General features: G+C 60.8%; 1 protein-coding gene across 1 annotated transcript; it reads right to left on the bottom strand.

Annotated features, from left to right (window-relative positions):
* Nucleotides 1–4,345: 4,345 nt before the first annotated feature.
* Nucleotides 4,346–12,453, bottom strand: LOC308186654 (adenylate cyclase type 10-like; the record flags this gene model as incomplete). Its single annotated transcript, XM_080608774.1, is given in 14 exon segments — nucleotides 4,346–4,645; nucleotides 4,819–4,926; nucleotides 5,297–5,519; nucleotides 5,768–5,819; nucleotides 6,038–6,376; nucleotides 6,521–6,775; nucleotides 7,371–7,502; nucleotides 8,144–8,280; nucleotides 8,949–9,076; nucleotides 9,079–9,240; nucleotides 9,694–9,780; nucleotides 10,109–10,301; nucleotides 11,221–11,410; nucleotides 12,297–12,453. Coding segments are annotated over 14 exon segments (2,349 nt in total). The 3' UTR covers nucleotides 4,346–4,459.
* Nucleotides 12,454–13,205: the final 752 nt, after the last annotated feature.

Here is a 13,205-nt window from a genome sequence, read left to right as displayed (position 1 = left end):
CACCTCTGGCACAGCTCAGGACGCCCAGGGCCGGCACAGGCCGAGGGGCGGTGGCTGGGGTGGCCCCACCGACAGCATGCTTTGTCTCTGCAGGGTTGCCACGGCCATGTGGCAGACGATGGTCTCCGAGCCCCGCGTTGCAGAGGACGTGCTGAGAAGCCTGCTGATGCAACGCACAGGGCCTGAGCACGATGGCTTCGGCCCACAGCACAGCTGCGTCCGCTCCTGGGCTGTGAGTTCCTGGAGCAGGCCTCGCTCACCCCCAGCGGGGCTGCACTCCCCTCCCCGTCCCCTCCTCCACTCTTCCCCTGTTCCCGAACGACAGCCTCCCCTGGGGCTCCCCAGTCAGGAGGCCCGTGAGCCAGAGCCCAGCAGGGCCACGTGCACTGCTGGGGCCCCACTGCGCACAGGCACGGAGCCCGCCCCGGCGCTGCACACAACCTCTTCCGAAAGTCCGGGGAGCAAAAGGCTGCAAGTGGTTCAGCGGGCAGAAGCAGCAGGCGAGGGAGCTGCGCTACGTGCCGCGAGGCAGAGCTGTGACTGGCTCCGGGGCCCTTGTCCCGAGCTGTGTGGGAGGGCTGATTCAGCGTACTGCCAGGAGTCCTGCCGGCTGGGCCAGGCTCTCACGGGCCTGCTGAGTGTCTTTCAGTTGCTGGACTGCGTAGACTTTGAGCAGCACATCGATGACTGCATCCTGACCCTTCTTCAGTCACACATGCACAGTCAGTCCTTGGTGCTGCGTAGGATGGCGGTCACAAGCCTCGTCGTGCTGCCTACGAGACCCAAGACAGTGAGTGGGGGCATCTGGGCCAAGTGGCGGCACCCACCTGGGGCGGGGCTGCAGGCGCTGTTGCCCGCAGAGGCTTGCTTGGACTTTGCCAGGAATCGGGAGGGGCGGTAGTGGCTCCACTGCTCTCACTGCCTTCTTCATCGGCCCCTGAGCGCTTCTGGCCAGCCCCTGGACCGTGCAGCACGAGGAGAGCGGCGCCGGTGTCCGCTCAAAGGCACCTCCTGCTGTGCCAGGTAGAGGTCAATGCCAGGCCCCAGGCCAGCCAGCGCGGGGCTGCCTCAGCTGCAGGAGCACTCTACCCAGAGCAGTCATCCTGCTGAGGTTGGGAAGATGAGCCCCCACACGGGGCCAGGCTGACACAAGTGGCTGCTTCTGCAACCCAACGCAGCAGCCTTCTGTCCCGAGGGGCCTCAGCATGCTCCGTGCTGGCCTGGAGACAGACCTCTGCCCTGGGCTGCGCCCGCTGTGAGCAAAGGGCTTCTGCTGGAGTGGTCCTCGGTGATCCTGAAAAAGAACTGCTGTGTTTCATGCAGGCAGTAACTCTGCAAGGCCTGCTGCCAGAGGTCATGCAGCAACTGCAGGATGCCGACGGCGCCATCAGTATGAAGGCCCTGACTGTCCTCCGCAACGCACTCCGCCTGGCAGATGGGCAGGTGGCTGGCCCCATCGCTCTGCAGCTGCCTGAGAGGCTCCTGCCCCTCTTTGAAAACGTAAGGCTGGTGGGCAAGCCGGAGGTTTGGCCAGCGTGGCCACGGGACACGTGAACGTGGCCTGGGGGTGGTGCGTCCCTCTCCGCATGTCTCACTGGCCTGCGAATTCTTCTCCCACCACGACCCCTGGGCACGTGCTGGAAACGTTTTGCTTGGTGCTTCTTGGGCTCTCCGGCTGGGGCAGTCCCTCCCTGTGCAGAGCCCTGCAGACGTGTGCTCCACAACGGCAACTTCTCCTCGGCCCCTCGCTGCCCGTGGCAGCTTCTCCCCTTGCCACGTGTCCCCTTGCCAGCCCCAGGGTGGAGCATCTGCAACCCACTGCCTTGCCCTTCCTGCGTCCTGAGCCATTTTGCACTGCCTGCACGCTTGGCCTTACCTACCACAGCTCACTGCAGCGTGAGAGCCAGGAGCGTGTCTCCCTATGAGCCACACCGACCCCTTGCTCACTGTGAGCTCGGAAGAGCCTGGACTGAGGTCCTCACTTGTTCTGTCTCGCCAGGAGTCCAGCTGCGTGAGAGAGCTCTCCATCCTTCTCTGCAAGGACGCCATGGAGGTGGCAGAGGGCACCCATGAAACGGAGATGAAGAAGCAAGTGCAGAGCACCCTCCTCCCGCTCTTCTTCCACCTGCATGACCAGAACCAGTGTGTGGCTCAGGTGGGGATTTCTAAGCTGAGCGGTCGCTTGAGGGGGCAACACCCCTCAGGAGGGCCTGCGCATCAGGGGCACGGGCTGTTAGCAAGGCTCCCTCTGAACGTGCCTCACCCTGGGGCCGAAGCTCCTGAATCCAGAAGAAAGGTGCGGAGCCCCTCCGTGCGTGCACCAGGCCCACCACAGCCGTTTTGCCCTTGCTGCGCCTCCACCCACACAAAGGGCCAGAGCGGAGGGGCCTCTCCCTGCCCCACATCCAGCCCCACACGCCGCCCTCCACAGAACAGCCCGCTGGGAGGCTTCCTGCAGCCCTAGAGCTGTCAGGGGCCGAGAAGGTGGGCACGGGCGTTTTCCAGGCCCGCCCTGCCTGCTCCCAGCAGTGCTCAGCAGTGGTGCGTAGCCACGGATACCTAGGCACTAGAGTTTTCACGGGCATCCCAGCTGTGCGTGCAGGTGTCTGAGGCCAGTGGTGTGGCGCCCAACAGTTGTCGACCCCATGTTACGCACAGGGACCCGCCAGATGTCTAGGCTGAATGCTCCCTTGCTCTCTTGGGCATGAGCACCCTGGAGCTGCCAGCGTGCTCACTGCAGAAACCCTGGCCCGCACAGTGCCCTGGGCCACGCAGAGGGGTGCAGCCCCTGCCAGGGCTTGCAGGAGCCAGCACGGCCTCCAGCCCCACCAGCCTGGGAAGGGAGCTGCAGACAGGACTACAGCTCCCAGCATGCCTCGGGACGGAGCAGCCCACCTGACCCCGCGGGGACTCCGGAACGCCCCCCCGTGCCGTTCCTCTCCTCTCCCTGTGCCGTCCCTCTCCCTCTTCCCAAACCGTTTTCCCGGAAACCCACAAAGGGAAACGGCAGAAAAACGCACCCCACGCCGTCTCGGGGAGGAAATACCTGCCCTGAGCAAGGCTGGAGGGGAGGCACCTGCCCGATGGCAAACTGGGAGCGGAGAAGAAGGCGAGGGGACACCCAGTGGGGCGGGGAGGGGGGGAAGGCTGAGCTGCCCGGGCACCAGCCCAGCGGTCGCAACAGCGCTGGGGGTTCTGTGCCCCCCAGTGGGGGTGGGACGGGCCTCTGTGGGCACAGAGCAGCCTGGCCCGTGGCTCCCCGCCCCGGTCTTGAGGCCAATGCTGGCACGGTGGCAGCAGCGCTCTGCCTGCCCTGCAGACCGGTGCCAGCCCCTGGCAGCTGCCCGTGTCCCACCCTGACCATGCCGTCTCCCTCCAAGTGCCCACACGGGCCCCAAGGGAGCCTTCAGACCGCCTCCCCGGCAATGCAGCTTGTGCTGACGGGCCTTCTTCAGTGCCCCGCATCTCTCGCTGTGGGAGCGAGCTCTCCCTTTCTGAGAAGAACTTTCTTCTTATTTCCAACCTGAACCTCCCCTGGCGAGCCCCGACAACCACCACCGTAAGACAACAGATGTTTTATTAAGACACACTAAGAAGAGGAGGGACGCAAAGGCAGTTGGCGGAGAGGGAGTCTTCTTCCTGAGAGGAGTCCATTCTCCCGTCCCTGTTGGCTTTCATGAGAGCTGCCAGGCGGGAGAACCTCCGTCCTCCTGATGTGCCCTCCAGGCTGTAGAGGTGCCCCAGTAAGGAGAGGCAGCGGGTCTGCTGAAGCATCCAGGCGAGCTTCTTCCTCCTGGCACACAAGAGAAACTGCTGAGCCCAGAGGCACGGCTGTAGAGCACCAAGTCAGGCTGGGCAGGGGAAAGTGGGGTGGCGGCTGAGACACGTCCGCCTCCTCAGAGGAAGGGAGCTGGTGCTGGAAGGGCTGCCGGCATGGAAGTGCGCAAATGAAGAAGTGCTGCCAGGGGCAGCCGACCGCTACAGAGGGTGTGCTGGCACTACGGGACTGGGGGGGGGGGAAGTGATGCCAGGCACCAGCAGGAGAAGGACTATCGCAACTCTGAGCCTCCTCATCATCACGCTCCCCGCCCCGCACGCACACCTTAACCCAACCCCATCCCGTCCCTGGAGGTCACTCCAGACTGCCTTCCTTCCCTTGTTAAGCCCGTCCTCCCTGTTCACATCTCTCTGTTCCCAGGCACCCCTGGCCTCATCCGAAACGTGCCAGCAGGTGCATCCCTCGGCACAAGCTGCTTTCTACCCAAAGGCCCAGGGACCGCACAGGGGGGCAGCGTGAGGCTGCACTGCCCGCTGTTTGACTCACACGTCGTGCCTTAATGCCTCGGTCCTGCTAATGAGCTATGGGACAGCGTAGGTATGGCCTGAAGTCCAGGCAGGCCTGGGCCTGAATGCCTGGCACCAGAATACTCTTCCTTTCCCATGTGCTCCCTTCTGCTGCTTACCGAGCCTCTGGCGGAAGGGAGGGTGTTCTTCTGTTTGGGGCACAAAGAGCACCCTGAAACCTTTCCCACAGAGACTTGACAAAGGCTCCGGCGCGCGTCTGAGGGAATTGCTTTTTCAGAAGGCTCAGCGCCCGCCTGGTCGTTTTCTTGGCCAGCCTCACGCATCCTAGATTACAGCAGACCTGCACAGGAAGAGGGAGACGGGCAGACACGGACCGCTTTCCCAAGCCTCTCCTCCTGCAGAGGCTGCAGAAATGTACCAGGGGCTGCCTATAGCAGGGACGCCCCCTGCAAGAAGGGAAAGCATCCGGCTCCATCCTCCAGGACACCCCTCTGCGTCACCCTGCCGCTTTACCTCCCCTTTGAGGCTGAAGAAGGTCGCCTCCTCAAAGCAGTCTAACGCAGTTGCTGTCTTCTCCATGGAGTTCCTCAGGGCCTCCGCTTCGTTCAGCTTCATAAGGGCCTTCGAGCAAGCACACAGGCAGCAGGTGAGCATCGGTGCAGAGCCCCTGGCCAGCTCCGTCCTTCCCTCTTGCCTCCTGTGGCACCTGCCTTAGGAGGGCCCGCATCTCCCCACGCGATCCCTGCCCTAGCACAGTGCCCCGTGGGCTCGGAGCTCAGGCACCAAGGGAGCCTTCAGACCGCCTCCCAGGTAAAGCAGCTTGTGCTGACGGGCCTGCTTGAGTGCCCCGTGTCTCTTGCTGCGGGAGAGGCAAAGCGCAGGAAACAGTCCGGCTCTGCCCCCGCTGTTTCTTTTGGGAGGCCCCTTAGCCGGCGTGTCCTGTTGCAGTGGACTCCAGGAGCGGTGCGTGCTGGCAAGCAGGGCCACTCACCATGTAGCTGTTGGAGACGTGCAGGTAGGCAGCCGCACACTCCAGCAGGTAATAGAAGGCTCGGGGAGCGTTGCCTATGGCCACATAGTGGCGAGCCAAAGGCACAAGCACTGATTCGATGATGGCTTCGCATTTGCAGGAACACTCGCCACCGTCCTTCTCTTCGGTCCTGCTGGGCTGCGCAGTTGTCCACTCGCCCGCTGGTGGAAACCGCTCTGACGCTCTGGTCAGCGGCAGGATGCCAGGAAAAGAAGAGAGCAAAGAGCGGATGAGCATCACCTGAGATGACCCTGCTCTCCCTACAGGTAGCAACAAAAGCCCAGTTTCCTGCTGTCTCATCCCAGCTCCCACCCCACAGCCAGCCTCCTCGTCCCAGAGCTGGAGTCCCAGCCAGCAGCCAAACGGCAGAGCTCCATCTGTCTGCTCAGGAGCTCACTGGTTTCCACAATCATCAGAACCTTGTCTCCTCACCTCAACTCCTCCTCCGAGAAAGCCTGGTGCTGCTGCAGGGCATTTGCACTACCTGGGAAGAAGAGAGAGCGTGTCAAGGACCTCCCCACGTAGCCCGGGCTAAGAGCTGCGGGCTTGCAAGGCTCCTGCCGAGCAGACCCAGGGCACAAGAGCTGCGGTGATCATCCTCGTCCCCTGGCTCATCCCTGGCAAGCTGGGGCCCACCAGGTCCCCAGCACATGGGCCTGGGCTTCCAGAGGGAGGGGGCTCCGCAGCACGCACACAGCCTACCCTCAGGGGTGTGACTCCTGTCCTTCTTCAGCTGTTCTCCAGCGAGCACCAAGGCCTCCCAGCTGTGCCAGTCATCCTCGTCCGCAGAGCCCTGGCAGTTTTCCCCATCCTGGGGACTGGGGACGGCAAAGCGGTGGAAGGCCACAAAGTCCCCTCCGTGGCAGCTCCGGCATTTGTGCGCGTGCTTCTCCAGGAACGCAGCACGCTTGCGCTGCGCGTTGGCCCTCTGTCTCTCGGGCCACAGCTCGTAGGCTGCCTCCCGCAGCAGCGGGGCACAGAAGGCCAGGACGCCAGCCCGCCACTCTGTGGTCTCCTCGCTCATAGACGGCCTCTCCGCCCCTGCAAGGCAATGGATCGTGGCCTCAGACAGAGTGGTAGAGGCATTCTCAACAGCCGCTGGGAATTTCCCTCTGCGCAAAGCTGGTGGGGGAAGGCCCCTTTCAGCTACAGCGCTCCTGGGTCTACGTTACTGCCACCACTTACCGCTCCCTGCCTGCTGAGAGGTGGACGGCTCCTCTCTAGCATCTTGGACGTCTCTGGGCACCCCTGTGTCCTTCAGCCACTTAATGATGTTGTCGCTCACCAGCACGTCCAACAAGTAATTCATCTGCTGCCTGATGCAGGTGGGCAGGATGTGAGCCAGCAGCTGGGTGGTAAACACCGGCCCTGTGATGGCCGCAAACTTCAAAGCCATCTGCTTCTTCAGCGTGATCCGGTCCAGCTCAGCCAGCGCAATCTCTGTCAAGAAGAAGCAAAACGTCTCTCTCTTTTGTGTCCCAGAGCCTGAGCTTGGAGAGGCTGGACAGTTCCACCATCGGAAACAGGGTAGACTTTGGCCTCTCTTCCTCAAGATGGCACCTGCTGGGCAATCGCAGCCCAGGGGAATGTCTTCAGGATGGCTCCACTCCTCTGGCAACCACAGGCCACAAGGCCCAGGGATAAGAGAGACCCAGACAAGCGCTCCTCCACCAAGGATGGGGAGGGCACGATCCTGCGGGTACATGCGACCCGCGATGCGACCTAGCAGAGCTGAACTAGGCTGACGCCCAGCAGTGCACACAGAGAACAGAGAGCGCTTTCACCACCTCAGAGCTGGACTTGGAGCTCCCCGCAACTGCTGTGCGCCTCACAGGTAGGCTCACAGCTGGTCCACAGCCCGGAGGGGGACATCTGTGCCCTTAAGCACAGAGCTCTTTCTGCTCAGACCGGAGTCGCTTTCCTGGCACGGACCCCCCGGCTGAGCGGGTGACTCCACAGCATGCCGATGCCCAGCCCCTCTCTCATGTGCACCCCAGGAAAGGACCCCAGCACAGCCGCGAACTCAGCCGCTCACCTTTCAAGGTGGCCGGCAGCACGGTGGTCTCCAGGCTGACGTCTGGTCTGATGGTGCAGACCCTGCCGCTGTTATTCCCAGCACTGGAGCTTGAGGTGGCTGAGACGAGGTGTGAAGCCTCGACTGCAGAAGCTGGGGAGAGAGAGAGAGGGAGCGCATGAACAAGGTGGGGCAAGTCCAACCTGTCACGGTCGGGTGCGCTTCATGGCCCGCACCGAATGCGGTCAGTGAGCGGGGCAAACCGGTTTCCACTGCAGTGTTTTTGTTTGCATCGCCCTTGCAACTCTTTTTCCGCCTTCACACCGGCTGCCCAGCTGTACTGAATGAACGTCCCGCGACAGAACGCAGTAGTTGCTGCCTTTGACCGCGCTACCTCCCACAGCCAGGGAAATTGCCGGTGATAATCCAAAAAGCAAAGCCCATGCAGGCTGTCCCCAGGGCAACAGCACTCTGCTTGGCATTGCTCTTGCAATTAGTGCTCTTGCATTACTGCCAAGCTCCTCAGTTCCCAGCGCCTTTGCGGGCATTTATGGTTTTGGATTACAGTTTCCCAGGTCTGTCCCTCTCCTGCAGAAGGGCTTTCTTCTCAAGGGAGCTGGTGGCTTGCCAAGGTGACAGCAAGGTGTGCGGGAGCCCACGCCTCAGCCAGATCAAGTTCTGTCCTGCTGCCAGATCGGACTCTGCCCAGACTCACTGGAGAGCCACAGGACACGGTCGTGCGGGGGGGAGGGAGGTGCAACAGCATCTAGCCAGTGCGCAACAAGAGTGCTTACCGATCAAGCCCTCCCAGTCGTCCTCTGCTTTTTTGTCCTGCCTCCCAGTGCGGAACAAGCGCATGTTGTTGCAACGCAGGCAGCGCAGCAGTTCCTCGCAGTAATATGGGATGCCAGAGCTTCTTTGGATCAGGAACCTGGGCAGGAGCAGAGCCAGCAGTGACCAACACCAGGGAAGTACGGTGCGACACAGTTCTGATGGGCGGGCGGCGAGTCACTCAGCCTCACAGGGTAACCAGCCTCTTCGTCACAGCTACGGCGCACTTCAGAAGGGGGCGGTCCTCCCACTGGCTTGGGCGTTTGGGACCCCCTGACCCTACACCGTTTGCTGGAGTCCGTGGGGAAATGGTCGTGGACAATGTCCAAAGCACAACGCAGCAAGCCTGACCTTCCCTGTCCTCAGGAGCCCAGATCTGCTCTGGCAGCTGGCTGGACCCCTGCTCCTGGGAATCCCTCCTGCAGCCTGGCCACATAGGTCAAAGCCTTTTGCACGCCTCAGCCACGCTAAGGCTTGGGCACCCACCTCCCTCTGCTCTCCTCTCTCCTCTTCTCTCCCCTTTCCTCCCTGCCTTGCCCTCCCTCCTCTGCAACAGCAAAGGGCTGTCACTGCCCGCGTGCTGCATCTTGGGAGCTGCCTATTCTTAGCTCCCGCCTGCTGTGGTGAGTCTTAAGGAGAAACCCAGGTCCTTGCTGGAGTCAAGGATGCTGCCAGAAGGCCCCGTGCTTCCTTTCCTGCGGGGCGACTTCCTTCCGTGGGCGGCGTAGGTCCAGCCCCTCCGGAAGAACTCCCTGGCCTGCAACATACCTTGCTAGATCCCTGGGGATGCTGACCACTCCAAGGTCCTGGCAGGCTTTCTGCACCACAGCTGCAGGTTTCAGCTCTTCCAGATGAAGACAGCTGATTCTCTGGGACATTGTGCTCACAGACATTGTGCTGCAGCTTTGAAAAAGCTCTCCGTTCTCTCGTGGCCAGGAGCTAAGCTCATGACCATAAAGAGCGTGACGCTTTGGAGCACGGGCCACATGATAATCCAGGAGGCAGGGTCGATGAAGTGGGCGTTGTCGATGACAAATATGCCGAATTCTCCTCCAAGGGTCTGAAAAAAGCAGACGGTTCTGTGTGGGGTCTGGCGGATTCTCAAGCGTCTTCTAGGGGAGGAAATGTAGCCCCTCTCTCCGGAGACGGAGAATACTCAGAAGTCTCTCCCCAGCCGCTTCCCTCTTCAGAAGCTTACTGGCTGTTCATTTCTGCGAGACTTTAAGGTCTCCTCAAGCACCACTTGCCCTTCTGAAGGAGGGAACTTGGGCAAAGGAACGCAGAAGGCGTCAATCCTCCTCCAGGGCACATACCCTCCAACTTAACAGGAGGCGAGCTACTAGGCATATGGGGAGGGCTCGAGAGGGGCTTCTGGGAGGAGGGGCTCCTGGGCCCTGAAGGGCGATGACCCTGGCACATCGTCCTGCTGCCCACTCAGGCCGCTCTGATGTGGAGCCTGCAGCGGGCAGGGTTGTTTTCTTTCTCTGACCCAGGTGGAAGGAGGAACGCTCACCTTCTGTAGCACTTGCATACAAGTCAGGTGCAACTCCCTTTTCCTTGGAGTGTCATGCATCTTGCGAATCTTGTCCGGGACGGCAAACTGGACGGGAAAGCAGAGTCAGAAAGAAACATCATCCTGGGACCAGGCATGCCTATCCACCAAGCTCGACGGCAGAACAAAGCGCCTCTGCTTTTGCATGAGGTCAACACGAGCCTCTCTTCACTGGCCTTTCCAGGGTGCTGACCAAGACACCTGGCTCATGCGCAGGACATGAAGTCACCACAGACAGGGAGCCTCCCCGGACCCAGGAATCAGAACGCGGTGCTATGAGCCCCGCGGCTCCCAGCCCGGAGCTAAGCCTGCCCAGCGGAACACCCAGACAACAACCAGACTACCTCAGGAGGCAGTCTCACCCTCTCGCTCCCACCTTGACGAGGAGAATGTCATTGAGGAGGCAATATCTGCTCTCTTCTATCGCCCCTTGGAGCTTGGCCTGCAGGGTGCGCTGCCTGTCCTCGCACGTTTCACCCGCCTGCAGGCCCAGAGCCCTGGCCACCAGCATACGGATGGCAGAGAAGGGCTGCCTCACGTTGGCCTCGGTCAGTTCCACGGTGACAACCCTGCGGTGCAAAAGCAAAAGGCACCTGAGCTGCAGAAAAGGCCCCCAGTAGCCCACGCCTGCCAAGACAGGAGAGCTAGAGATTCACGCCGCCTGGTTCTTACTGCAAAGGAACGCAGGGTGCGCAGTCCCGGGGGTGGGGGAGGAGGGCCAGGCACAGGGCAGAGGCATCGCAGTCTTCCACGAACGTCAGGCCAGAGGCCAGAGGCCTCGCCAGAGGCCAAAACCAAAGAAAACCCAGATGGGGCAAAGAAGCCGGGGTGTGCTGTAGGCTAGTAGACTGCTTTGCCACCCTGGACAAGCAAAAGAAGCCTCTTGGAAAGGAGGACCTGTGTCACTTAGTGGCTCAGGACACCAAGCATCTGGCACCTTTGGCTCAAGTCTTTTGATAGTTTTCAAGAGACAGCAACGTTAACATTCAAAAGGTCCTCCAACCATGGCCCAGAGGGACACCTGAGAACTGAGCAGGCAGACAGGAGGAAGAGTGGCCCAGTGGCCCACCTTTCCCCAGGGCGACATGACTGACCCAAAGCTTCCTGCGCAGAAGGAGCTGGGAAAAAATTCCTCCTTGCGTCAGAATGACCTCTGCCGTAGCCTTGCACGTAGTGGAGCAAGCACAGCGCAGGGAGCCCAGCGGAAAGCCGCTTGGACAAAGCCTGCACGGCTAGCGTGCGTCTCCAAAGCCAGGACAACCTTCCCCACCCCACTGGCATCACTCCCGGCTCTCTTAGCAGCAGGAGACAGAAAGGCAGAGAGGTACAAAGCAGACCCGTGCCAGGCCTTTGAATCTTCCTGGCCACGGGGAAGGGATGTCTGCGGGAGACCAGGCTGGTCTCTTGCTGCACAGCTCCTCTTTGCCGGCCAAGGTTGCACCCTTGGGGTCCCTGTGCCCCCATCCAGATGGCTCGGAAGACACTCACCACTTCTCGGCGATTCCCACATATTGATAGATATGGCCGGGATTGGTAACGCCTTTCAGCTTTGTCTCCGGCAACTCCTTGAAGAAGCAACCGGGCAGGCGAGAGGCTGCGGAGGTGGCTTCATCACAGGACACCAGCCTAGGGTAGTGCACCATCAAGCGTGCAGCCAAGTTCACCTTATGGCCAATCACTGCCACAGAGAGAGAACATGTTGACATGGTTAGGAAAGCAGCCTTGCCCCACCCTTCAAGGCCAAGGGCTACTTCCCCTTGTTGTCCATAGGTGCATGCCCAGTGGACTGCACCAATAAGCACACAGAGCTGAAATCCACACGGAGGTCTTTTAATTAAATAACTAATTATATAACTCTGCAGAGTCAGGTGCTTGGCGATCTTTTGCAAAGCCAGCACACTTCAGACTTGAATCACCGTTATTTATACACAGCAAACTTGTGAAAGCTATCTCTTTGGCTACTTTTGATTGGCTATTACAGCTCACCTAACTTATGTCTACGGAGTTTGCACATTACAGAGGAAGAGCGGGGGAGGAGGGGACACCAAATCCCACATCAGCATACATTAGCATTTTGATGGGTATGTTTTTTAATACGTTTATGACCCTTAATGAGCAAAAGGTTACTATAGATCAGTCTGGAGCTGTTGTTCTCCTTCTTGTTTTTACCTTTTATCCCATATCTTCCTTGCTTCTGCTAGCTCAAGGCTGCCTGTCTCTCTGCTCCCTTATTTTCTCAGCTAAAAGACTATACGAGCTATAGAAAAGACTACACAAGCTGCGGGCCTCCCTATATTCCTCAAGGTTTCCTTGTGTTTTTTTTTTCCCCAGCTTTGGGACTACACCCTCAGGCACAGGTCAACCCAGCAGCAGGGCAAGCGGACCCAGCGGGAACCACAAGTCTCTGAGCCCATTCTCCCACCTCAGGTGGAGACCGGTGCCATCTGGGCCGCCACCAGCAGCCTGTGGCATATGTGCTTGCCCCAGCCTGCCCGTCTCTTCATGACTGACATCCTTAAGCGCACCCACGCCAGCCTCCCACTCTTCAGACTAAGGTGCGGTACCTGTATGTTCGGCCCTCTCAGGGTGGCCACAGAGGCCGCAGAACACCGTCCCGCTGGTGACCCCGACGGACACTGCCCCGGCACACGGGGAGAGAAGCGCAAAGTCAGTGGCGCCCCAGGCGCAGACCTGCTCGCCCCGCTCCGCCCCTTCCCACATCTCCCCTTGGCGCCAGCCAGGGCCACCTGCTGTCCCACAGCCAGTGCGTGTCTTGGGGACTTGGAGAGCTCGGGGCGCAACACACCCCGCTCACAAGGGACACGGGGAGGGCGCACGCAAGATGGCTTGGACCCTTCCCCTGAGGCACGATGGCTGCGACCTGCAGCAGGCCACAGCCCCTCTCATTAGTGGAGGAAAGCAGGTGCTGCCCACAGAGCACCTACAATGCCAGCGGCTTGAGATCACGGGGCTGGGCCCGAGCCCTGTTCCTGGCCCTGTTGCCCAGAGGGGCCTGCCTCTGGCACCAAGGAGCCTCGTGCCCTGGTGAGGGCTCGCTCCAGCACCACGACTGGCAGGCTCTGCTTGGAGGGCCTGCGCCTGGCTGCCCTGAGCTAAGCCCAGGGGCCGCCTGCTGCCTCTCAGGGTGCTGCCTCAATCCTGCCAGGGACAAAGGAGGCCAAGCCAGGAGGCCACGTCTCTTGCTGGTCAGCCCCCTTGCGCTGTCCCAGGCAGCACGCACGCCCTGCAACGCTGCCACACACTCACTCAAGTTTCCTCAGCGACGCGGAGCACATGCTGACGATCTGAAGAGCGCTTTCCAAGGCATGGATGCTCTCGTGCTGCAGCTTTGCTCCAGACAGTCCCAACACACAGAGGAACGTGCAGCCCTGCAGAGGACGGATGCAACACATCTGGTTACAGTGCCCATGGCCAGCAGCTAATGTCGTTCCGCTGCAGTCGCCAGGGAGACC

Source organism: Anser brachyrhynchus (genome assembly GCF_964034855.1).
Source record: "Anser brachyrhynchus genome assembly, contig: SCAFFOLD_120, whole genome shotgun sequence".
NCBI classification, from domain to species: Eukaryota; Metazoa; Chordata; class Aves; order Anseriformes; family Anatidae; genus Anser; species Anser brachyrhynchus.
This window is presented reverse-complemented; position numbering and strand designations above follow the sequence as displayed.